Source organism: Simochromis diagramma, unplaced genomic scaffold, assembly GCF_900408965.1.
Source record: "Simochromis diagramma unplaced genomic scaffold, fSimDia1.1 OVJJ01000688.1, whole genome shotgun sequence".
Taxonomy (NCBI): domain Eukaryota; kingdom Metazoa; phylum Chordata; class Actinopteri; order Cichliformes; family Cichlidae; genus Simochromis; species Simochromis diagramma.
The window spans coordinates 262,776-287,470 of record NW_024387262.1 but is presented as its reverse complement, the minus strand read 5'-3'; the positions used below and the strand labels follow the sequence as shown (position 1 = coordinate 287,470).

General features: G+C 41.8%; 2 protein-coding genes across 4 annotated transcripts in view; both read left to right on the top strand.

Annotated features, from left to right (window-relative positions):
• Positions 1 to 24,695, top strand: part of LOC120715341 (zinc finger protein 665-like) — a 144,275-nt gene that overhangs the window by 18,190 nt on the left and 101,390 nt on the right. For all 3 annotated transcript variants that reach the window (XM_040002257.1, XM_040002258.1, XM_040002256.1), the window contains exon 4: positions 4,797 to 5,012. In XM_040002257.1, the coding sequence (XP_039858191.1) occupies positions 4,797 to 5,012 (216 nt within the window). The remainder of the gene's footprint in view (positions 1 to 4,796; positions 5,013 to 24,695) is intronic.
• Positions 1,971 to 22,971, top strand: LOC120715347 (zinc finger protein OZF-like). The gene is made up of 3 exons (XM_040002287.1): positions 1,971 to 2,219; positions 20,320 to 20,828; positions 20,997 to 22,971. The coding sequence occupies exons 1-3, from the start codon at positions 2,057 to 2,059 to the stop codon at positions 21,747 to 21,749; spliced, it is 1,425 nt and encodes a 474-aa protein (XP_039858221.1). The 5' UTR covers positions 1,971 to 2,056; the 3' UTR covers positions 21,750 to 22,971.

The window sequence follows — 24,695 nt, the reverse complement described above, 5'->3', positions numbered from 1 at the left end:
AGAAAAAGAAAAATGCATATATCGATCACCTGGATCACCTGTTGAGAAAGAAAAAAGAAAAAAGCAGAAGAGAACAAGAGTAATAGAATAAACAACATCACAATGATCTATGGGAATATGACAGTAAATACTAAATATTAAACATTATTGTGCAGCACATAAGATCAACAGAACACAGTGTGCTTTGAGGTAGGAGCCAAAAAGGGTGTAGTTTGTGGGTGTGATCACCCATGTGTACACCTGTGAGCATGGACGCGCTTGTTTTTTTTTAAAAGGTTCCTTCATGTAATGATCTGCTAGAGGGTGTGGGGGGGCCCACAGCCCCGTCCTCCAGGGTATGAAGCAGGTATGGAGGAGATCAAAACTCCAGACATCCAGAGGCCCCCAGAACACAAGAGACCAAGGAAGACCAACAGAGGGGCAGCCGCGCCACTGTCCCAGAAAGAGCTGAGGAGAGCCCCAGATGAGGGCTCACTCAGCAGCCGCGGAGCAGATGCCACGGGGAGTTGCAGTGACGCGCCCGTGAGCTCCGCCGGCAGCCAGCCGTGCCTGAGTGACCGAGCCCCAGGCCGAGAGGCCGGGGGCACCCCACCTCCGAAGTGGCCCGAGCGAGCCCCAGGCTCCAGGCCCCGATAAGCGGCCGCCAAGGAGTGAGCCGGTGTGTACCTGGACGCCCATCCCCGGACACAAAGAACCACCAACGCACCGATGTCTGAGGGAGTCCGCCACTGGCAGGGGAAGTGGGGGTGGGGGGAGATAGGCCTCCAAACCTTGGAGGGCCTGAGATGTCCCCAGAGAGGTGACGTCTGACACCCAACCTGACATATAGACACAGACATACAGGCACACACATATACAAACATCCATTCCCACCCTCATGCTCTCATATGCACTTACTCCACACTCAACCAACGTGGAGACAGACATAAAGAGACGCTGTACACACGATCACACTCCCCAAGCGTACTCTACGAACCGGGTCTAGGTACCCTCGCCCCTGGAGGGGGGAACTGCACCCAGACCCAGGTGGTGCTACCCTTTTCCCTGCGGTGGGGGGAGGCAGACCACACCTTCATTGCTGAGGCTGCACCACTGAGCTGGGGTCCGTGTCGTGGTGGTAAACCCCTGTTGTGACTGTGGTTTTACATCTCCTATAAATACTACAAGATTTTTATTCTATTGTATATAGTATTTTATTTTATTCTAGTCTATTGTGTACAGTACCTTATTCTTATTCTTATTCTTAACATTTTATCCTATTCCAGTGTTTTCTAATTTTTGCTGTGTAACTTTCTGCTGTAACAAAAGAAATTTCCCACATGTGGGACTCGTAAAGGTTATCTTATCTGATGTTATCTCTTATCTTATCACCCAGGACTGACCTGATGTATTAAATGCACTGAAAAAGTAAAAAAAACAAAAAAAAAACAAAATATGACCCTCACAGTGCTCACCAGCTGGCCCAGATGGGCGTAGGCACAATTGAGCAGTTATATCATGGCGTCCTCAGCCTCGAGGTGGGGCTGGTAACAAACTGAAGGAGATCCTGATGTGGCCTAACTATAGGGCGGAGCTGGTTGAGGATGAGTCTTTCCAGGCTCTAAATGTATGTAGTTTATTTATATTAATGTATTTGTATATTGTTATTTCACTTCCACTTCATGGACCGTACCAGAGAAATCGGGAGACCCTCGTTTATTAAAAAGATTTTATATAATTATTTTTAGTGACTATAATCAATGAAGGGATTATTCTTTGTTCTGTAAAATGATTAATGCTGGATCAAACTAAAGAGTTTTCCAATAAATCAAACTTAAATCAAAGTATTTTCTTCTTTCTTTATTCCAGGATATCACTAATAATCTCATGGCAAAATTGCAGTTTTCTGCAAAGTACCAGACTTTATGTTGGACTGGACTGACCTGATGAGGGCAGTATTACGCCCTTGATACCTATAAAAGAGCAATAAAAGAAGAATAGCGGCAATGGCGCCATTGAGAGATCCCGAGTTAAGTTTGAAGACGTTGGTTTGGCGGTATCGGTTGTTGTTGCAATAATGTCTTCAGTTCAGCATCTGAGAGAGTTTATCAAGGAGAGATTAAATGCTGCTACAGAAGAAATCTTCTCAGAGTTTGAAAAAACGATCGTCCGGTATGAGGAGGAGATCCGTCAGCTAAGACTGCTGAATATCAGACCCGGGATAAAGTCACACAATACAGGTGTGTAAATTTGTGGAGGCGTGGGGGGTTGCGGGATTGTGTGATTTACTTGGGCATGATCTAAATGCTTTGCATAAATGCATTGATCTAAACTAGTAATACACCCCAGTAAAGTGTATGCAGCTGTATCTGTGCAGTGTTGAGAAGGTTACTCTTAAAATGTTTTCTACTACAGATTACAAATAAATGGCCCAAATGTAGTTTGAAATGTATTTTGTTAAGTTACTCAATGTGAATAATGTATTCTGAATACTTTGGTTTGGATTACTTGATATATTTTCCATTCTTTTTACAACTACATGAATGCACTATTGTCATGTGAATTATTGCTATTACTGAAGGCTACTAGCCACCTGTTACGCTCCTGTTTAGCCCCTAATCTCCTCAGTATGCTCAGCTGGTGCTAATTGGCCCCACCTAGTCTGGTGTTGATAAAAGCATACCTGAGGCAGGCTTTCAGGAAGCTCACTAGTCTTTGCCTTGGTAGCCATTTTAGCCAACCTGCTATGCCAATTTGAGATAAAACCTCTATCTCACTAACACTCTGGTATTCATCTCCTTTTTACTGTTGCGGCTCTTGAGCCGGTTTTCTGAGAGTCCATCCTACCTGACGAATCATCGTACCCATTGTTTCTGCGCATGCGCACAAAAGGAAATTAAGTTGCGAGCCGTCTTACCTTTGTGAAAATCAGCTAGAAAAATACTCTGACTGGTAAAATCAAGTGCCACACCATGATACCTTTGTGAATGTGACCTACAACCATACTTTAATGTGTAAAATGTAGTGGCAAACCATCCTGGGCTTATGAATATGAGCTACAAGTATACTCTGATGGGCAAAGTTAAGTGGCAAACAGTCATACCTACTTAAATTTGTGGTGAAATTACTCTGTGAAAGCAGAAATGTGCATAAACTACTTACGGTAGGACGTTTTGCCAAAGTAGGATGGTTTGTCAGAACACCGTAATGTCGTATAGAAAAAATATTCCCACCAAGCACACTCACCAATATTTTGTTTTCGAACTCCATTGCAGTTATTTCACACATTAAACCTTTGATAGAAAATAATAAAACAAAAGTAAACTGCAATAAATTACAGGTAGCAGTAAAACTAATAACTCTTTTATGCTACGTCCACACCAACATGGGTATTTTTCTATGCATTTGGTCCTTTCGTCCGCACGTAAACAGCGTTTCGAATCACCAAAAAGGTTGGAGAAAACTCAGTTTTTGCATTTACCTGTGGTCGAAGAATACGGAGTTCATCGCACAATGTCAGAGATGTGTGCCTTTCACATCACGCTGTGCGCCATGTTATTGTTTACATGAGATTAATTTCTGCAATGGCAGATTCAAAATACTGTTAATCTTACTATCTGCAGTTTTTACACACTTGCATATACACAAGCAGCTATTGTCCCTCCATTTAAAAAGGTGGAGGTGTCATGGTGTAATTATTTTACGTGTAGTTTTTCTTTTCCCCTGTGTAATATTCAACATTGCTATCAAAAAGTGGGTTCAAAAACATAAACAACTGTGGGATACTGTTTGTGCATGATTTGGACAGCCTAGCGCATCCTCCCGATGCAGGGGAAACAAATTCTGTTGGGGGTACCTACTGTAGGAGCCATATGAGTTGTTCCTTTTTTGACTAAGTGGGTTGGTTTAAATGGACTCACTGTATTGGTGCACAGGTGTGGGGCGTGTCTCATGGGTGTGGTAGATGATAAATGTGGTTGCACTCACCTGTTCACAGCACCTGATGTTGATGAGCAGAAAGGTCTGTTGAAACATCTATCGTTTTGAATGACACGCTATTGTTTGTTTTTGTGGTGTCGCAAAACACATTTACAGCAATACTTTTTCATTGGTTTCTTCACTGGCTATCAATCAAGATGAGGCAGAACCTGGTAGCTCCAAACAGAAGGACCAGCCAAAACAAATTGAGGATGTTATTCCTAAACCAGGGGCTCCCCCTGTAGGATGGACATTGTTTGGTTATGATAAATCTTACACGGATTAGAAAACTCAAACCCAAATTATGCCGCAAAGCGGTCTCCACCACCGACTCGAACACGACATTTCTGTTCGACCACCAATCATTTGAAAGGTTGTGGAGAGAGTTTATAGATGAGAAGCAAGAAAGAGCCGTCAGGTGCTCAAAATAAACCTTAGACTCAAGTGTAAGAACAGGCGGCTGTTACAACTTATATCTAAAAATATATGGTTTAATGCATTGGTCAAAACACAAAGACTTCCAGTCTGCCGTCTTAAAGTACTTTAAGCTTTCATGATCATATTCAGATCATGCTACTGTTCGTTCGTTTGCTTGTTTATTCACATTGTGTGATGATCACTGGCACTCGCATCTAAAAATTAGACTCTGTACGGTTATCAACATCACCCAATGAACACATGACTATGAGTGAATGTTTCTGTGGCAGCATCTGCAAGAATGCAAGAGCCCTTGAAACCATAAGCTAAATTCTCAATAGGTGACCTCTTTTAATCCTTCTTGATCTATATTATCATCACATTCGTCACTATTTTCTTGTGTCCCTTTGTTGAACACGAAGGTCTGGATGATCAGCAGGTCAGTGACCAGGAAAGGAGCTCCAGTCTGGACCAGCAGAACACAGAGCCTTCAAAGATTAAAGAGGAACAGGAGGAAATCTTCATCAGTGGGGAAGGAGAGCAGCTTGAACTGAAGCAGGAAGCTGAAAACATTTATGTCTGGACCGGAGAACAGCTGGATTTGTTGTTGAATCCTGGAGTAAAGCTCACCAGAATAGGTATGTAAAAGTGTCATATACAGATTTCATAATATAGAAATGAATAGGACTCATCAAAATGTCACAAAGACACATGGCGTGCATTACCGCCTGGGATACTGCCTCACTGAAGACATGTTTTCTGTTAGCACAGTAAAATAAAACCTGGATTTCAAATCTTCTGTTTAATAAAAAACAAAAAATTCCACCAGATTTAAGTCATGTTAGTCCAGAACTGTACACAGTATGTAGAAAAATGTTGAGACGATGAAAACTGGATTATTGGCCACAAAGACCAAGTTGGAGTGGCAAGCTGTATGCCTCATAAATGATGACTTTCTGCATGTAGACGGAAATCTCCGCCGTTGACTGCATGAGAGAGAATATTTGAATATTGCTCGCATATAGAATAGAATTCAAGTTTGTCATTGCACATGTCACAGGTACAAGGCAACAAAATGCAGTTTGCATCCATCCAGAAGTGCTTTAGCCATGATATAGATATATTACAAATAGATATTAGCAATAATATAGATATGTGAGTATATTACAGAAATGGGTCTATTATGGTATGTTATAATGTACATGGTATGAAGTATGTTATGAATATGCTATATCTATAAGTATGTACAGGCTGTAGTGAGTACAAGCTATGAACAGGATATAAATATAAAAAACTATACAGAAATATGAGATATACAGAAATGTGAACTATGCAGGTTATAAACAGTTGTAGATTTAAAAAAAATTATCATATTGTACAGAATGATTATTTACACAGAATTATACAGTAGTGCAGTTAAGATAAGTGAGGGTGTGGATAATTTCTACAGAGGCTAGTGGTTGTGAGTGGTGGTTCAGTCCATGTTATTATAGTGTGTGTGTGGGTGGGGGTGTGTGTGTGTGTGTGTATGTTCAGTCCATGTGTTAACGTGGGTCAGATGTCAGGAGGCAGAGTTCAGGAGTCTGACAGCTGTGGGGAAGAAGCTGTTCCGGTACCTGGTCGTCTTAGTCCGGAGGCTCCTGTAGCGCCTCCCAGAGGGCAGGAGGGTGAAGAGTCCATGTGATGGGTGACTGGGGTCTTTGATGGATTTTCCCAGCCCTTTTCAGACACCGCTTCCTGTAGATGTCCTTTATGGCAGGAAGTGGTGCTCCGGCGATGCGTTGGGCAGTTTTCACGACCCTCTGCAACGCCTTCTGGTCCGAGACAGAGCAGTTCCCATACCAGACTGTTATACAGTTGGTCAGGATGCTCTCGATGGTGCAGCGATAGAAGTTCACCACGATGTCTGAGGACAGGTGGTTCTTCCTCAGTCCTCAAGAAGAAGAGGCGCTGGTGAGCCTTCTTGACCAGCTTGGAGCAGTTGGTCGTCCAGATGAGATCCTCGGAGATGTGGACTCCCAGGAACTTGAAGCTGCTCACACGCTCCACAGCCGTCCCCTTAATGTGGATGTGGGTCAGCATTCCTCCTGTAGTCCACGATGAGCCCCTTGGTCTTCTCAGTGTTAAGCAGCAGGTTGTTTGTGTCGCACCACTCAGCCAGACGATCCACCTCCTCCCTGTAGGCGGCCTCACCGTTGTCACTGATGAGGCCAATCACCGTGGTGTCATCTGCAAACTTAATGATGGTGTTAGATCCACCAGCAGGTCTGCAGTCGTGGGTGAAGAGGGAGTAGAGGAAAGGGCTCATCGCGCAGCCTTGTGGTACACCGGTGTTCATTGTGATTGTAGATGAGCAGTGGTTATCCACCTGGACATGTTGGCGGCGGTTGGTCAGGAAGTCCAGTAACCATTTGCACATGAGCGAACTGATGCCCGGGTCTGAGAGACCTGCTCACAGTGTAACTTTTTTTCTTGTGTGTTGTGTCCATCAAGACCTCCCACAGCAACGTGATTGTAAGGAAAATGAGGAACTGGATAACCCACAGGTATGTAGCCAGGAGAGGAACTCCAGTTTGGACCAGCAGGACACAGATCCTCCACAGATTAAAGAGGAACAGGAGGAAATCTCCATCAATCATGAAGAAGAGCAGCTTGCACTGAAGCAGGAAACCAAAAGCGGCATCATCTGGACCGTGCAGCAGCTGGGCATCATGTGGAACCCTGAAGTAAAGTTGCACAGAATAGGTATGCAAAACCTTAATAGATCTAATTCACGTTGGGTCCTAATGAGACCTCAGAGATATGTTATAGAGGCACATGACAAATCTAAGGACAAACTGCAACAAAGAAACTGACGTAATATTCTAAGAGCCAAAATGTCTAGCCCTCACAGTGTCGCCCTTGTCAGGACTGTCCTAAGTTGGAAATAATACAGTTGAGTACAAGAGAGAGGAAGACACCCTACAATGAGTTGAAACATTGTTCCTGCATATACATTTTTGTCATTCATATTGTCACTTTGTTTGTCCCTCACGAATTGCAGTCATCACTCCTTCTGCCACATTTTTTCAAGTGACCTATATTTGATATCAACATGTAAAAAAAAAAATAAAATAAAATAAAACCTTAAATTATGCTTTTGGTGTGCCACCTCAAAGTTTTCAGTAGCCCGCATATGTCCACCCATATGAACAAAATTCGAGAGACACCCCTATACATTATGACTGAGTACATCCACTGGACCTTTTGTGGATAACATAATTATCCCCATTAGGACTGAACAATCAGTTTAAAATATTGATTTGAAACTGAGCTTTTAACAAACCACACAACAATATGGTAGTTGTGCCATGTGTTTCTGGATCTTTCTTTTTCTGTCCCTTTGGATTCGAGCACAAGGCCTGTGAAGTGATGTTGTTGGTGGATTTCCTGATTGTGTGGCCAATCCATCATCACTTTCTTTCAGAACTGACATTGCTATTGGTTCCTGGTTTGTTCTTGACTACCTTTTTTTTTTTTTTTTTTTTTTTTTCTTTTAAAATCTTCCCTGGCCACTGGATACAGAGGATTTGCTGCAAGCAGATGTTGATCAATGTCTATAACATCTGCTTGCTCCATGTTTATGAACTATAGAGATGTATAGGTTTGACCCCGATTTTAAAAATGCTCCGCTTGGTGGAATTTCTGACCTTGAGTTTCAAACATCTTTTTAACTTATGTTTCTTTTTTCTTTCTTTTTTTATAATATAATATAATATACACCAACAAGTGGCCACCTGTAAATAAAACATACAAACAGATTTTAAGAGAATGCTAAGTGCCTTAACAGTACTGACCTTATAAAAGCATACAAGAGAAGAAATTATTAAAGACAGCGCATTATTAAAGAAAAGTCTCCCATATCCTATTAAAAAAAACCAAAAAAAAAAACAACTCCCACTATGATTTGTGCATAAATGATTCTTCAGTTTGTCTAACATGGCCTCCTTCACTCAGTTCATTTCTATTTTATTCACATAGGGAAATACAGTGGGATGCAAAAGTTTGGGCAACCTTGTTAATAGTCATTATATTCCTGTATAAATCGTTGGTTGTTACAATAAAAAATGTCAGTTAAATATATCATATGGGAGACACACACAGTGATATATAAGTGAAATGAAGTTTATTGGATTTACAGAAAGTGTGCAATAATTGTTAAACAAAATCAGGCAGGTGCATAAATTTGGGCACCACAAAAAAGGACATGAAATCAACATTTTGTGGATCTGCCTTTTGCAGAAATTACAGCCTCTAAATGCTTCCTGTAGGTTCCAATGAGAGTCTGGATTGTGGTTGAAGGTAATTTGGACCATTCCCCTTTACAAAACATCTCTAGTTCATTCAGGTTTGATGGCTTCCGAGCATGGACAGCTCTCTTTAACTCACACTCCAGATTTTCAGTAATTTTCAGGTCTGGGGACTGAGATGGCCATTCCAGAACGTTGTACTTGTTCCTCTGCATGAAAGCCTTAGTGGATTTTGAGTAGTGTTTCGGGTCGTTGTCTTGTTGAAAGATCCAGCCCCGGCGCAGCTTCAGCTTTGTCACTGATTCCTGGACATTGGTCTCAAAGACATTAGAGTCAGAGTCAGACCTGTTACAGATCGTCAACTTTTCCTTAATGTCAGGTGTGTTTCCAGAACCACTAAAAACTGCTGTAATCAAACCTATACTATAACCTATTAAAAAGGACAATCTTGACAAGACACAAATGAAAAACTACTGGCCGATCTCAAATCTCCCATTTTTAAGTAAGATCATTGAAAAAGCAGTTTCTCAACAGCTCAATTACTTCTTAAAACAGAATAACTGCTACGATGCCTTCCAGTCAGGTTTTAGACAGAACCACAGCACTGAAACCGCTCTGACAAAAGTGTTTAATGACATATGTCTGAACACAGACAGTGGAAAAATGTCAGTCTTAGTTTTACTGGATCTCAGTGCAGCATTTGATACAGTTGACCACAACATATTACTCAAACGACTGGAGAACTGGGCAGGTCTTTCAGGAACTGTACTAAACTGGTTCAAAACATACTTAGAAAACAGGAAATACTTTGTATCAATAGGTAACTTCACATCTGAGCAGACTAGTATCACATGTGGAGTTCCCCAAGGTTCCATCTTGGGACCCCCTCTGTTTAACATTTACATGCTCCCACTGGCACAGATTATAAAGAACAACAAAATAAACTACCACAGCTATGCAGATGACACACAAATATATATCACAATGTCACCAGGAGACCGAGGCCTTGTACAGGCGCTTGGTAAATGCATTGATGAAATTAATGACTGGTTGTGCCACAATTTTCTCCAACTAAACAAAAACAAAACTGAAGTAATAGTCTTTGGCGCCAAAGAAAAACGATTACAGGTCACCAGAGAACTTCAATCTATACACCTAAAAACCACAAACCAGGTGAGAAATTTGGGTGTAGTGATGGATGCAGACCTAAACATAGAGAAACACATTAAGACAATAACAAAATCAGCTTACTATCACCTCAAGAATATTTCTAGGATAAAAGATCTGATGTCTCAACAGGACCTGGAAAAACTAGTCCATGCATTCATCTTTAGTAGGCTTGATTACTGTAACAGCATCTTTACAGGTCTACCTAAAAAAATCAGTCAGACAACTACAGCTCATTCAGAACTCTGCTGCTCGAGTCCTCACTAAGACCAAAAAAGTGGACCACATCAGTCCAGCTCTGAGGTCTTTACACTGGCTGCCTGTCCGTCAGAGGATAGACTTTAAAGTTCTGATGCTGGTCTATAAAGCTCTGAATGGTTTAGGACCAAAATACATCAGTGACCTCCTGACCCAGTATGAACCTTCCAGATCCCTCAGGTCATCTGGATCAGGTCTTTTATCAGTTCCCAGAGTCAGAACCAGACACGGAGAAGCTGCATTCAGCTGTTATGCTCCTTATATCTGGAACAAACTCCCAGAAAGCCTCAGATCAGCTGAAACACTCAGTTTATTTAAATCCAGGTTGAAGACTCTCCTATTCTCAGCTGCATTTGAATAAAGCACCAAATGCACACTTTTAAGCTTAAATTTCAAAACTTACATTAACTACTGATTTTATCTACTGTTCTGATTTTATCTGTTTTGATTTTATATACTGTTTTGTTTGTTTAAGTGGGTTAGAGCTCTGGGTAGCTCCCCAGCTGGGTCTAGACTGGGTCTAGAGAGTATTTTAAATTCAGGGAATTTAAAATAGAAAGTAGCTCGTCCACAGAAGGACTGGCAGCTCCCCTTACGATAAGGGTTCAGATCGCGCGAACAGGTGTGAAATGTGTGTTTAGTTAGTTTGTTTGTTTGCTTGTTTTAATCAATTTTAAATCATACTTTTTATTTGTTTTTGTTTCTAATGTCTCTGTAAAGCACTTTGAATCACCTTGTTGTTGAATTGTGCTATACAAATAAATTTGCCTTGCCTTGCCTCCAGGATCTGCTGATACTGAGTGGAATCCATGTGTCCCTCAACTTTGACAAGATTCCCAGTCCGTGCATAACACCCCTTGTTATGCCCAAATAGCTCATTTTTAGTTTCATCAGCCCACCGCACCTTATTCCAGAATGAAGCTGGCTTGTCCAAATGTGCTTTAGCATACCTCAAGCGGCTCTGTTTGCGCTGTGGGTGGAGAAAAGGCTTCCTCTGCATCACTCTTGCATACAGCATCTCCTTGTGTAAAGTGCCTGAAATGGTTGAACGATGCACAGTGACTCAATCTGCTGCAAGATGATGTTGTAGGTCTTTGGTGCTGGTCTGTGTGTTGACTCGGAATGTTCTCACCAATCGTCGCTTCTGTCTATCCGAGATTTTTTTCTTGGTCTGCCACTTCCTAACTGTGGAAACGGACAGCTTAAATCTCTGAGACAACTTTCTGTATCCTTCCCCTAAACCATGATGGTGAACAGTCTTTGTCTTCAGGTCATTTGAGAGTAGACCCCCATGTTGCTACTCTTCAGAGAAAATTAAAAAAGGGGAGGGAAACTTACAATTGACCCCCTTAAATACTATTTCTCATTATTGGATTCACCTGTAAATGTAGGTCGGGGTCACTGAGCTTACTAAGCCAATTTGAGTTCCAATAATTAGTTCTAAAGGTTTTGGAATCAATAAAATGACAACAGTGCCAAAATTTATGCACCTGCCTGATTTTGTTTAAACAATTATTGCACGAGGCAGGGCTGCCCACTCTCCCCTTCACTGTTTGCAATTTCTATTGAACCACTAGCAGCAGCAATTAGACAGAATTCAGTAATTAAGGGCATAAAATGCAAGAACGTGGAACTTAAAATCAGCCTTTATACAGATGTGTTACTTTCTCTCCAAAACTCACAAACCAATATCTCTGGTGTGATTGAATTGATAAAGTCTTGCAAGAATATCGGATTACTCAATTAACTGGCCAAAATCTACAGTCCTTCCGATTAATTGCTCCTTCCATTATTATTCTTCTACACCACTGCAATCGGGGAAATATAAAATATTGAGATATTAACGTTTTTCCCAAGCTTACAGATCTAACTAAATTAAACCATATCCCACTTTTAAACAAAGTAGAAGGTGATATGGCTAGGTGGAAATGTCTACCCATATCACTCGTGGGAAGGGTTGCCGCTATTAAAAATGATGGTCTTACCAAAAAAAAATAATTTATTCTCAATGATCCCAACTAAACCACCACAAGATTGGGTCAGGTCTCTAGATTCATATATGTCCAAATTCCTTTGGAAAAATAAACTCCCAATTGTTAGCTTAAAAACACTACAAAAGACCAAGGATAAAGGAGGATTAGAACTACCTAACTTTCAGCACTACTTCTTCAGTTTATCTCAGGATGGCTAAAACATACCTTCTTAGACGAACCTTGGCTAGATGTAGAACAAGCACTTTGCAATAATCTAGAGATTTCAGACCTAACATTTATCAGCTCAAACATCCAACGACATGAATGCGTCTGCATCAGCTCTTCTCTGACAGCATGGTGGGAGTTTCTAAAATTGACGGAGTCTTCATTAATCCCATGCAAACGTACACCTATCTGGAACAACCCTGACATATTACAAAACAATAATATGATAAACTTCTCAGATTGGAGTGGTAAAGGAATCAAATACTTAGAACATATATTAGAAGGAACAGAATTTATTCCATTTGATAGACTAGTTACACAATATGGGATCAACAAGAGAAGATTTTTAGAATATCAACAAATTAAATCCATAGTAAAAAAGAAATTCAAACCGGTTCAAGTTGAACTACAAACACCACCAAGTGTGGTTCAATTTCTTACTCTTAAAACCCCCAAATTACTATCCAAAATATACAGAATGCTTTCTAAAACAGATGAATCAATATCACTTCCTGTTGCAAAATGGGAAGCGGATTTATCAGTTAACTTAGACCAAAACTTCTGGTCTCATATATACTTAACAACCTTTCATTTAATTAGAAATCCCAGTCTTCAATTAATTCAATACAAAATACTACATAGAGTGCACTATACAGGTCATCGGATGTTCAAGATGGGCTTCACGTCTACCAACAACTGCTCACACTGCCAAACCAATTCACCGGACAATTATATCCACGCTCTTTGGTTCTGTCCACCAGTTCAGAAGTTTTGGCTCGAGATATGTGAAGACTTATCAAAGTGTCTGAAATGTAACATTCCAACTTCCCCTTTAGTGTGTTTGTTGGGCAGCTTAGATAATGTCACTACAGAAAAGAATATAGCCCATATGGTTTTCACTGCCCTATGCATAGTCAAGAAAACAGTCCTCATTAACTGGAAAAATAAAAATAATCTTAATTTCTATATTGGTTAGAATTATCTATTTGGATTACATTAGTCTTGATACAGCCTCTGCCACCACATCAGATCAATTGCTCTGGGCTCCTTTGATCAGCTCCATCACCTAGTGGGGGGGGGGGTCATAGTTTGGTCCCACATTCGCTGTTGTGATTGGTGTGGGGGTAGCGACAGGTTTGGGGCGTCGGGGGATTCCCCAGGAGCATCTTCCTTGGAGGGCTCAACCCGGGGTTGCGGTCATGGCCTGTTTAGGGCTCTGTTGGCTCTTAGGTGACGGTTTCTTCGTGGCTGCGTGCAGCGGGGCTAGTGGAGGGTCTGTGCTGACGGACGTGGGTTACTGACCTGGTAGCCTGGCTGCCCTTGGGTGGGTCCAGGACGGGCATGAGGTTCTCGGGGTGCTCAGTCTGTGGGCTGGGGCCCTGGCTGGGCCTTGGGGGCTTGGGTCCTGGTTGGTGTGTTGCTGGGGTTGTGGGCGGGTGGGTGTATGGGAGCCCAGCCCTGGCGCAGGGTGCTGCCAGTGCATCGAGCCACCTGGGGGGCTCTTCAACTGGTGGGGGAGATTGTCACATCTTGCAGGAGGTCTCCTCTCTTCAGGAACTCACTCTGCAGGAGGGGGAGATATAGGAGAGATGGAGGAAGATCTCAGCCTGAGTGTCTATTGTCTTGTGTAGTCTGGAAGATGAGTGGATGACGGGGTGGGTGCAGTTTTCTGTGGTGGGGTCAGGTGGGCTGTCCCGGGCTCTGTGGGGCTGGGCGGCACTGCTGAACTGGGGCCCCGGTCCAGATGGGCCTGGGGCCCGTTCCAGATGGGCCTGGGCCCCCTTTCCCTGGCGGGTTGCGGGGAGGCATCTCCCCCTCTGTCCCCTTCTGGCCTCCTGTGTCTCAATTTTATCCCACAACTTAGACATTCACATTACTCACACTCTCATTACACATACATATAGGATCTTGGGTGTACATCAGGGTGTACACCTCACCCCTGGCGTCGTTGCCTACCTCTCAATTTTAAATACACATAGACATTGAAGGCTATCGGGGGGGCTATGCGCTTTCCTGCTGCTCTCTGGCAGGTAGCTCCATGCCCTCCTGGGTTTTAAATGCACCTTAGAACACACATGCATCAACACTACATATGAGTGGGCGGAGGGAGGCTTGGAGTCTTCACACACCCCCGTTCTCTGCGGCCTTTTGGAGCGTGGGGGCCAGGAGGAGGAGTTGGCCATCCGATTGGGGTCTGGAATGTGGGGCCTCCGTGCTGCTGCCGAGTCGGGGCAGTCTGCTTCTCTCCACCCCAGGGAAAACTGTAACACTACCTAGGTTTGGGTGCAGTTTCCCCCTCCAGGGGCAAGGGTACCAAGACCTGGGGCTTAGAGTACCCTTGGGGAGTGTGATTGTGTGTATAGTGTCTCTCTATGTCTGTTTCCACGTTGGGTGAGTGTTGAGTAATTGCATATGAGAGCATGAGGGTGGAAATTGATGTTTGTATCTGTGTGTGCCTGTTTGTCTGTGTCTATATGTCAGGTTGGGTATCAGACACAATCTCTCTGGGGACATCTCAGGCCCTCCAAGGTTTGGAGGCCTATCTCCCCCTACCACCACTTCCCCTGCCAGTGGCAGACGCCCTCAGACATCTGTGCATTGGTGGTTCTTTGTGTCTGGGGATGGGCGTCCAGGTACACACCGGCTCACTCCTAGTGGCTGTTTGTCGGGGCCTGAGGCTTGCTTGGGCCACTTCGTGGGTGGGGTGCCCCCGGCCTCTCGGCCTGGGGCTCGGTCCACTCTGTCACAGCTGGCTGCCGGCGGAGCTCACGCCACGTCACTGCAACTCCCCGTGGCATCTGCTCTGCGGCTGCTGAGTGACCCCTCATGGGGGGCTCTCCTCAGCTCTTTCTGCAATAGTGCCGCGGCTGCCCCTCTGTTGGTCTTCCTTGGTCTCTTGTGTTCTGAGGGCCTCTGGATGCCTCAAGTTTTGATCTCCTCCATACCTGCTTCATGCCCTGGAGGATGGGGCTGTGGCTGAGCAGCTGTTCCTCTCAGTCCCCAAATCACGGTTGAAACTGAGAGGAGACAGAGTGTCACCCTTTTTAACTGAGTAGTCCAAAATCAGTCAAATCCACAGTAATCTGTCATACAAAGTCAAGGAAAAAAACAAAATTTGAGAATCTACTCTTGTTGGGTTCAGTTAGGATCGTAAGGAGACTGGCAGTGGTAACTCAACTTAAAGACGGAATATCCCTCCACTCAGAATGAGACACTGACAACAACTTAAAGGGAGAAAAGTGATTTGAGTGTATTCAACATTTAAATGCTCCAAACATAGACATGAACAAAAAATTTAGACCATTTCAAACATGTAAATCTCAACAATGTACAATATATCACTTAAAGTGTCCATAAATGTATCAGGTAGGCTGTCCATTTCAGTTCAGTGCACTTAGTATTCAGTGTTCTTAGTGTTAACTGTCTTTAGTCACAGTTTTGCTTTTTGATGCATCAGTTTTTTGTGTTAAGTGGAATCAGATCTGACCCAAAAAAAGAAAAAAGTAACAACATAAAGTGTCCTGAGATCTCAGAAAAAAAAACGTTAATCCAAAAAAAATTGCAAATCGTTGTATCCTACCACCCTCCAAGGAAACAGGTGGCCTTCAGAGTGAGAACGTCCTTTCTAGGCACCTCCAGTGGCATCCAGTCCTTAGATGGCACCGCTCGGTCCTTGCAGCAGATTTCTACCACGTTAAAAAAAAAAAAACAGCCAGGATATTCTTCATAGAAAACATTAATTCCGTAGCGCAACACGTTACAAAACTGAATATCCACATAGCTTTGCGCATCTAGCTCCGTGCAGGCGGATGCAGTGCAAGAAAGTCACCACGCACGCGCTATGGTGCATTCACGGTACATGGGAAAACTCAGCATTTAACAAAACTGTAACACTTCAAATTAGAATAAAAACAGAATACAATTGGCAATAAAATAACCATGGGTTACACGAGCGTTCTCTATTGTGGCTCCTAAGCTTTGGAATAATCTTCCTCTTCACATTAGGCAATCGACATCAGTGATGGTTTTTAAATCCAGATTGAAAACGCATTTTTATTCAATGGCTTTTGATTCAGTGGTTGACTGACTTGTATTTTATTGTTTTCGCTATGTTTATTATTTTATCGTATTTATTATTCTTATGGTATCTATTATGTTTCTGTTGTTCAGCACTTTGGTCAGCCTTGTGTGTTTTTAAAGTGCTATATAAATAAACAATGATGATGATGCTCCGTGGCTGCTGAGTGACCCCTCATGGGGGGCTCTCCTCAGCTCTTTCTGGGATAGTGCTGCGGCTGCCCCTCTGTTGGTCTTCCTTGGTCTCTTGTGTTCTGAGGGCCTCTGGAGTCTTGATCTCCTCCATACCTGCTTCATGCCCTGGAGGACGGGGCTGTGGCTCCCCACACCCACTAGCAGATCATTACATAAAGGAACCTTTTAAATACAAGCGTGCTCATGCTCACAGGTGTACACACGGGTACTCACACACACCAACTACACCCTTTTTGGCTCCTACCTCAAAGCACAGTGAGCGCTGTCGATCTTACGTGCTGCACGATAATGTTTAATATTTAGTATTTACTGTTATATTCCCATAGATCAGACCTTCCCAAAGTGTGTGGCCTGCCCGCTAGCGGGTGCGCAGAGCCATGGCGGGGGGGGGGCGCGGGATGAAAAAGGGGGGGGAACAACGCTTGGACACTGCTAGCACGGGCGCCTACAGAAACTCAAAGCAGGAGATGAAGCATAGCTGAATATGTTTCCAAACCAACTTCATTCTAAGCCAGAGACTAGTAAATATGGTGAAGCATATCTTCCCTTTGGCTTCACCTGCACAAGTGCCAAGGTAGGCCTCGTCAGCAGAATTGCTTTTTCCCTTCGTCGGGAGCAGCGGTGGGGTGTTTAAATCACAGACAAACAGTATCCCATATTCGTGATTGTTTTTTTTTGTTTGTTTTTTTAGTTCACAAACACTTGTTGTAATAACTAACTATTCCTGACATTTTGAAGATATAAATACTATACTATACTTTATACAGTAAAGTTACAGTAATATCAGGCTGATCCTGCCACGATTTGTTCCCCCGGTTCAAAACACGGACAAACAGTATCCCACAGTTTGTTTTTAAACCTATTTTGCACAGAGGCATTTTTTTTAAAAATGTATTGATAGCAATGTTGAATATTATTGCAGAGGGGAAAAAAACAACTACACGTAAAATAATCACATCGTGACGCCTCTGCCTTTGTAAATGGAGGGACAGTAACTGCGTGTAAAACCTGCAGATAGTCAGATTACTAGTATTTCGTCTCTATCTGCCATTCTGCAATTCATCTCATGTAAACAACGTGGCGCACAGCGTGACGTGAAAAAAGGCACATACCTTTGACGTTGCGTGACGAACTCTGTATTACTCGTCCACACGTAAACGCAAAAAAGGAGTTTGAAAAAAATCTCAGTTTTTGGTGATTCGAAATGCCGTTTACATGTGGACAAAACAGCTGCGTTTTCAAAAATACCCATGTAGGTGCGGACGTAGCGTAAATTAGTTGGTAGTTTATTTTCTTACTACCTGTAATTTATTGCAGATTACTTGTATTTGCTTAATTGTTTACTAAATGTGTGAGGTGTGAAATAAACCGTAATGGAGCAAAATATGGGTGTGTGTGGTTGGAGGATGTGTTAGTGCGTGCATGTGGGGGGGCGCAAACATTTTTCTTGTAAAACAAAAGGGGACCCAGCAAAAAAAGTTTGGGAGCCACTGCCATTTTTCTTTCTCAACAGGTGATCCAGGTGATTGATACATGTATTTTTTTGTCTGCTTATTTTGTTGGTTTTTGTTTTTTGCCCTTTATCACCATTCCTCTTCCCTGCTATTTTTCTTTCCCTCTTTCTTTCTCCCCTTTCTTTTCCCCAGTCAAGTCTGTCCCGTATTTAGCAAGTGAAAATAAAATAAAATAAACAAAAGGTGAATCAAATAGACCATTACGGCAAGACTGGGATGGTCCATTTGGTAAATTAAATCCGTTGGGCAGCTTTCTTCACTTTTAGACAATAATTCTGATGGCAAAAGAGCCAAACGGAACAGAGGCAACCCCCCCCCCGCCCCCCCAAAAAAAACAACAAACAATTATTGCACTTTCTGTAAATCCAATAAACTTCAATTCACTTCTCAAATATCACTGTCTCCTATATGATATATTTAACTGAGAATTTTTTTATTGTAACAAACAACGATTTATACAGGAAAATAATGACTATTAACAAGGTTGCTCAAACTTTTGCATCCCACTCTAATCCCAACAACAGTGTCCTGAAGGGGGTCTATACTGTAAGGTAGGGCTGCCACGACTTGTAGACTAGTCACGATTACGTCGACTATCAAAATCAAATGGTAAATGGCCTGTATTTGTATAGCGCTTGACTAGTCCCTAAGGACCCCAAAGCGCTTTACACATCCAGTCATCCACCCATTCACACACACATTCACACACTGGTGATGGCAAGCTACATTGTAGCCACAGCCACCCTGGGGCGCACTGACAGAGGCGAGGCTGCCGGACACTGGCGCCACCAGGACCTCTGACCACCACCAGTAGGCAACGGGTGAAGTGTCTCGCCTAAGGACACAACGGCCGAGACTGTCCAAGCTGGGGCTCTAACTGGCAACATTTCGATTACAAGGCGAACTCCCAACTCTTGAGCCACGAAATCAAATCCTTCAGAAGCTGCATTTGTAGGCCGATTGCGTTACAGCGACTCGACGAAGGCTGTCCAAATTCAAAGAATCCTCCAACTGCGGCCGGCAAATGTCCTTCATTTCCAGATTTGAAGGATGGGTCGGGTGTATCCTTCGCTGCCCAACCTATCCCAGGATTCATAGCGTGGCCCAGCCAATTCCAGTTTTCAACAATGGCAGCAGCTTCTTAGTTTTAATATTACCTTTATTACTCCTTCTGAAGCTCAATAAGGATAAAACTGAAATCCTCCTTATTGGCACCAAATCCAACCTTTTGAAGGCAAACCACTTCTGACTCACTATCGATAACTTCAGTTTTCCCTTCTCCTCAGGTTAAGAGCCTTGGTGTCATCCTAGACTGTTCACTTTCCTATAAATCTCACATCAATAATCTCACCTGTTCTGCCTATTTCCATCTACGCAACATTAACAGATTTCGTCCTTTTCTTGTCACCCAGTCTACATCCATTCTTGCCCAGTCTTGTTACCTCCCGCACTGACTACTACAACTCTCTCTTGCATGGTCTCCCCCAAAAATCCCTCCGTAAGATTCAACTGGTTCAGAACTCTGCTGCTCGCATTATCACCAGAACTCCCTCCTACCAGCACATCACCCCTGTTCTTCAGGAACTTCACTGACTCCCAGTGAAATTCTGGATATTCCACAAGCTCACTTCGATCTTTTTCTTCTATCCAGCTTTCTGTGCCTTCCTTCCGCCTCACCAGGATGGGAAGCAGAGCTTTTAGCTGTTCTGCTCCCAGGCTGTGGAACTCTATACCCCCAGGTATAAGAAAGATTGGCTCTCTCACCCAGTTTAAATCTCAATGAGCCTAATCAGGGCCACCTGATCCAGCCATAAATGTATGCTTTATCAAAAAGGAAATTTTTAAGCCTAATCTTTTTTTAAAAAGTGTCTGTTTTCCGAATCCAAACTGGCAGCTTTTTCCACAGAAGAGGGACCTGAAAGCTGAAGGCTCTACCTCCCATTCTCCCCAACTTTAAGGCAATGAATGGTTGATCTAAACAATAAATAAATCCTGCAGTGAGTGTCCTGTAAAGTTTTTGAATAAGTTCAAGCAAACTTTTAAATGTTTTGTGCACTTTGATAACAAAATTTAAGAGATACCACTTTGTGCTTTTGTTTGATTATATATGTGTGTGCGTGTATATAGATATATCTATATATGTATGTGTGTATATGTGTGTATCTCTCTATCTCTCTATCTCTCTATCTCTCTCATGTAGAGACCTTCTAATTTCTCAAATGTATGTTTTTTGATATGTCCCTTAAGATTTTCCACAACATGACTGTAAGGACGAGGATGGGCTCACAAATCAGCAGGTCTGTAACCAGGAGAAGCACTCCAGTCTACACCAGGAGGATCCTTCACAGATTAAAGAGGAACAGGAGGAACTCTGTACCACTGAAGTGGAAAAGACGGTTGTTCTAAAGCAGGAGACTGAAACTTTTCCTGCTCGTGAAGAAAGTGGCCACAGTGAACCAGAACAAAGCAGTGACCAGCTCCATTCTCACAAATCTCCTGACGCAGATCAGGATGAAATCAAGGATGGTAACTCGCACAGAAATGAGTGGGAGCAAATCGTATCAGGCCCGAGTGTTCAAAATTCCGAGACAGCACATTTATGTAGCACCTGTGGGAAAAGATTTTTTTGGAAGTCAAAGTTGACTAGACACATGCAAATTCACACAGGTGAGAAACCACATTCTTGTAGCACCTGTGGGAAAAGGTTTAATCAGAAAAGCCATTTGAAAGTACACATGGAATTCCATGCAAATGAAAAACGATATTCCTGTAGCACTTGTGGGAAAAGATTTTATATAAAATCAAATTTGAAAAGCCACATGCGAATTCACACGGGTGAGAAGCCATATTCTTGTACCACCTGTGGGAAAAGATTAAGGTGGATGTCAGATTTGACTAGACACATGCAAATTCACACAGGTGAGAAACCACATTCTTGTAGCACCTGTGGGAAAAGGTTTAATCAGAAAAGCCATTTGAAAGTACACATGGAATTCCATGCAAATGAAAAACAATATTCCTGTAGCACTTGTGGGAAAAGATTTTATATAAAATCAAATTTGAAAAGCCACATGCGAATTCACACAGGTGAGAAGCCATATTCTTGTACCACCTGTGGGAAAAGATTAAGGTGGATGTCAGATTTGACTAGACACATGCAAATTCACACAGGTGAGAAGCCACATTCTTGTAGCACCTGTGGGAAGAGATTTAGTTTGAAACACATTTTGAATATGCACATGCAAATTCACACAGGTGAGAAGCCACATTCTTGTAGCTCCTGTGGGAAAAGATTTACTCAAAGGGGTCAGTTAAAGACACACATGCGAATTCACACAGGTGAGAAGCCACATTCTTGTAGCTCCTGTGGGAAAAGATTTACTCAAAGGGGTCAGTTAAAGACACACATGCGAATTCACACAGGTGAGAAGCCACATTCTTGTAGCTCCTGTGGGAAAAGATTTGCTCAGAACAGTCAGTTGAAGACTCACATGCGAATTCACACAGGTGAGAAGCCACATTCTTGTAGCACCTGTGGGAAGAGATTTAGTTTGAAACACATTTTGAATAAGCACGTGCGAATTCACACGGGTGAGAAGCCACATTCTTGTAGCACCTCTGGAAAAGATTCAGGTAGAAGGAAACTTGAAATAACACATGCCAGTTCACAAAAGTGAGAAACCACACTGTTGCAGCACCTCTGTGAAACATTTTCGTTCTCCAGTACAGTTGAAAATGCAATTAGGAAAAGATGCTACATGCTAAGTTTCATTCTTAGAAAATGGTGACGGTAGAACACAGTGTTTGGGTCATTGAAAACTGAAAATTTAAAAAGGCTTTCGGAAGCTCCGTTTCTGTTTTGACACATGGACAAGACAAACAGTTGGTCTTGCAGCATAAAATGTGTGCACCTTTATCACCTTTTTCTGACATCATTGTTTTATAGTTTATAGGCTTTGTCTTTGCTGAAGTTTCTTCATTATCTTTGGCATGACCTCGACAGTGCTTGAGATATTTTTAGTGTCTTAATGTAAAAAGAACTATTTCTCCAAAACACAATTGGTAACATCTGTTGAAAAAACAACTACACGTGTGAGGTAGCCTTTATTGAAATAGTTTTTTTTTTTTTTTTTTTTTTTCTCTCCGAAGTTCACAGTTTGAAGGTGTTTGAAGCAGAAGACGGTTGACTAACTTTGCACTGTTTGCTAACTTGTACGCTGCCTGAACTCCTGTTGGGATTTTGGTTGGGGGTGTGTGTGTGTGTGTGTGGGGGGGGTTTTTTTTTTTTTTTCCTTCTCTTCTAATGAAATTTATACACTGGATTGACCCCATTGTTTTATTGTTTATGGGCTGTCTTTACTGAAGTTTCTTCATTTTCTTTGGCATGGCCTCAACAGATATTTCTGGGTCTTGATATAAAAGAACTATTTCTCAGAATCACACTTGGAAATATCAGTTTAAAAAAAACTAGTAGTTGGATTGACATTAATGGGAAGTGCTTTTCAGATGGAAAGGGAATATTTTAGGGAATGACAATGTTGACAAGTTGATCTATGTTCTCAAATTGTCTGTGATCCATATTTTAAGCTCATTTATTATTTATATTTATAACATAACTTATGGACTAATGTGTCATTTTAACAGTGTTGTGTTCCGTTTTGACATTAAACAAATCCAGTTTAAGATTGTAGATAATACAGTTTAAAGATAAAATATTGATAATTATATAATAAAGGAGGAGGAGCTGGTGACTCATCTCCCATAAAGGAGCTCAGAAGTTCCCCGGGAGTCTTCATCTTTATTTATCTTTGTTTGCTTTTGGCCTCCATGTGCTTATGTCAAACATACTAGAGAGCTCTTTTTATTTTATCTTGTATGTTCAATAAAAACTGTTGGCATCAAACTTTACATCTCCTGTAAATTTTGTGTTTTGGTTTAAATTGTGTTCCAAAACCCTGAATCAACATCTTTCCAGCCTTTAGAAATTCTGAAAAGCCTTTAAAACATGCGACTGCACAATCCTGCTGCTCTTTGAAAAACTAACAGTACTTCCAAACGAGCTGTTAAACAGGGCTTTGTGTGATCTGCCTTTTGGTGAAGCAACTGGCCAGGAAGATTCAACACATTCAAAGGGCTTAATCATACTAAGTTCATTGATTCTCGTCCTCACTTTCCAGGTCCTCAACTGTACTCCATCAATGTCTTCTGAAGTTGTGTTTCAGAACAAAAGTGGAGCACATAACAGCAAACACTGAACACACAACTCCCCTGTCTGCTAAGCGCATGTCTTCCTTTTTTATACCACCATCAGTGACATGAAAAAAGATTATTCAAACAAATCTGCAGTGGTATTTTCAGATCAACTTAGCCAATTAAACATTACAGTGGACTTATTTAATGCGGTCAACAATTCCTTAGGAGGTACCCAACATGAATTTAAAATAGCATGCAATTTAAGAACACACCCCTCCCTCTCGGCGCTACCGTAACACCAATTTGTATCAAAATCTTTATTAACTTCTTTATTAACCTATTAGGACCTGGCATCCACATCATAAAATATAAAAATTAACTAGTGTTTTGAGGTCATGTAAAAAGGAATGTCATGAGAAATTATTAAATATGAATAAAAATAGCATTAAAGGGATTTGGAAAACATTAATGCCATCATTAAAAATGGTTCTTGGCAGTTAAATTATCCTTTGTATTTCACTAATAATGATAGTAACATGAGTGATGTGGTTAATGAGTTCAATAAATTCTTTGTAAGTGTTGGACTGATAGAATTCCTGATACAAGAAATTGTGCAGAGAAAGAAACTAAACTCATTCAACGTAATCCTCATTCAATGTTTTTAACGGTAGTAGAAGAAAAAATCATTGATATTGTCGGGAAATCACAAACAAAAAATTCTACAGACTTTGATGACATTGATATGGAAATCGTTAAGAAAGTTATTGATGGCATCTCCAAACCCTTAACACACACGTGCAATTTGTCTCTACAAACTGGTCAATTCCCAACACAAGTAAAAACAGCGAAAGTAATACCACTGTTTAAAAATGGAGATAGACACCAATTCACAAATTACAGGCCTGTTTCTCTACTTTCACAATTTTCAAAAATACTGAAAAAAGTTTTCATTAATAGACTTGACAAATTTATAGATAAATATGAAATAATAATGGACAGTGAGTATGGTTTCAGACCAAACAGATCAACATCCATGGCGTTAATGGAACTTATTGAAAATATCACCAATAATATAGACAATACACAGTTGATGTTTTCATTGACCTAAAAAAAAGCTTTTGACACAATTAATCATGAAATATTACTTGATAAACTGGAGTACTGTGGCATTAGAGGAGTGGTGCTAGAGTGAGTCAGGAGTTATTTGAGAGACAGGCAACAGTTTGTGAAGCTTGGTGAATATCAATCAGAGTGCCTGGACATTGTGGAGTTCCACAGAGATCAGTATTGGGACCAAAACTGTTTATCCTGTACATCAATGATATATGTAAAACATCCGATATATTACAGTTTATTTTATTTGCAGATGATACAAATGTTTTTTGTGCTGGAGAGAATTCACAGCAGCTTTTGGAAATTGTCACACCAGA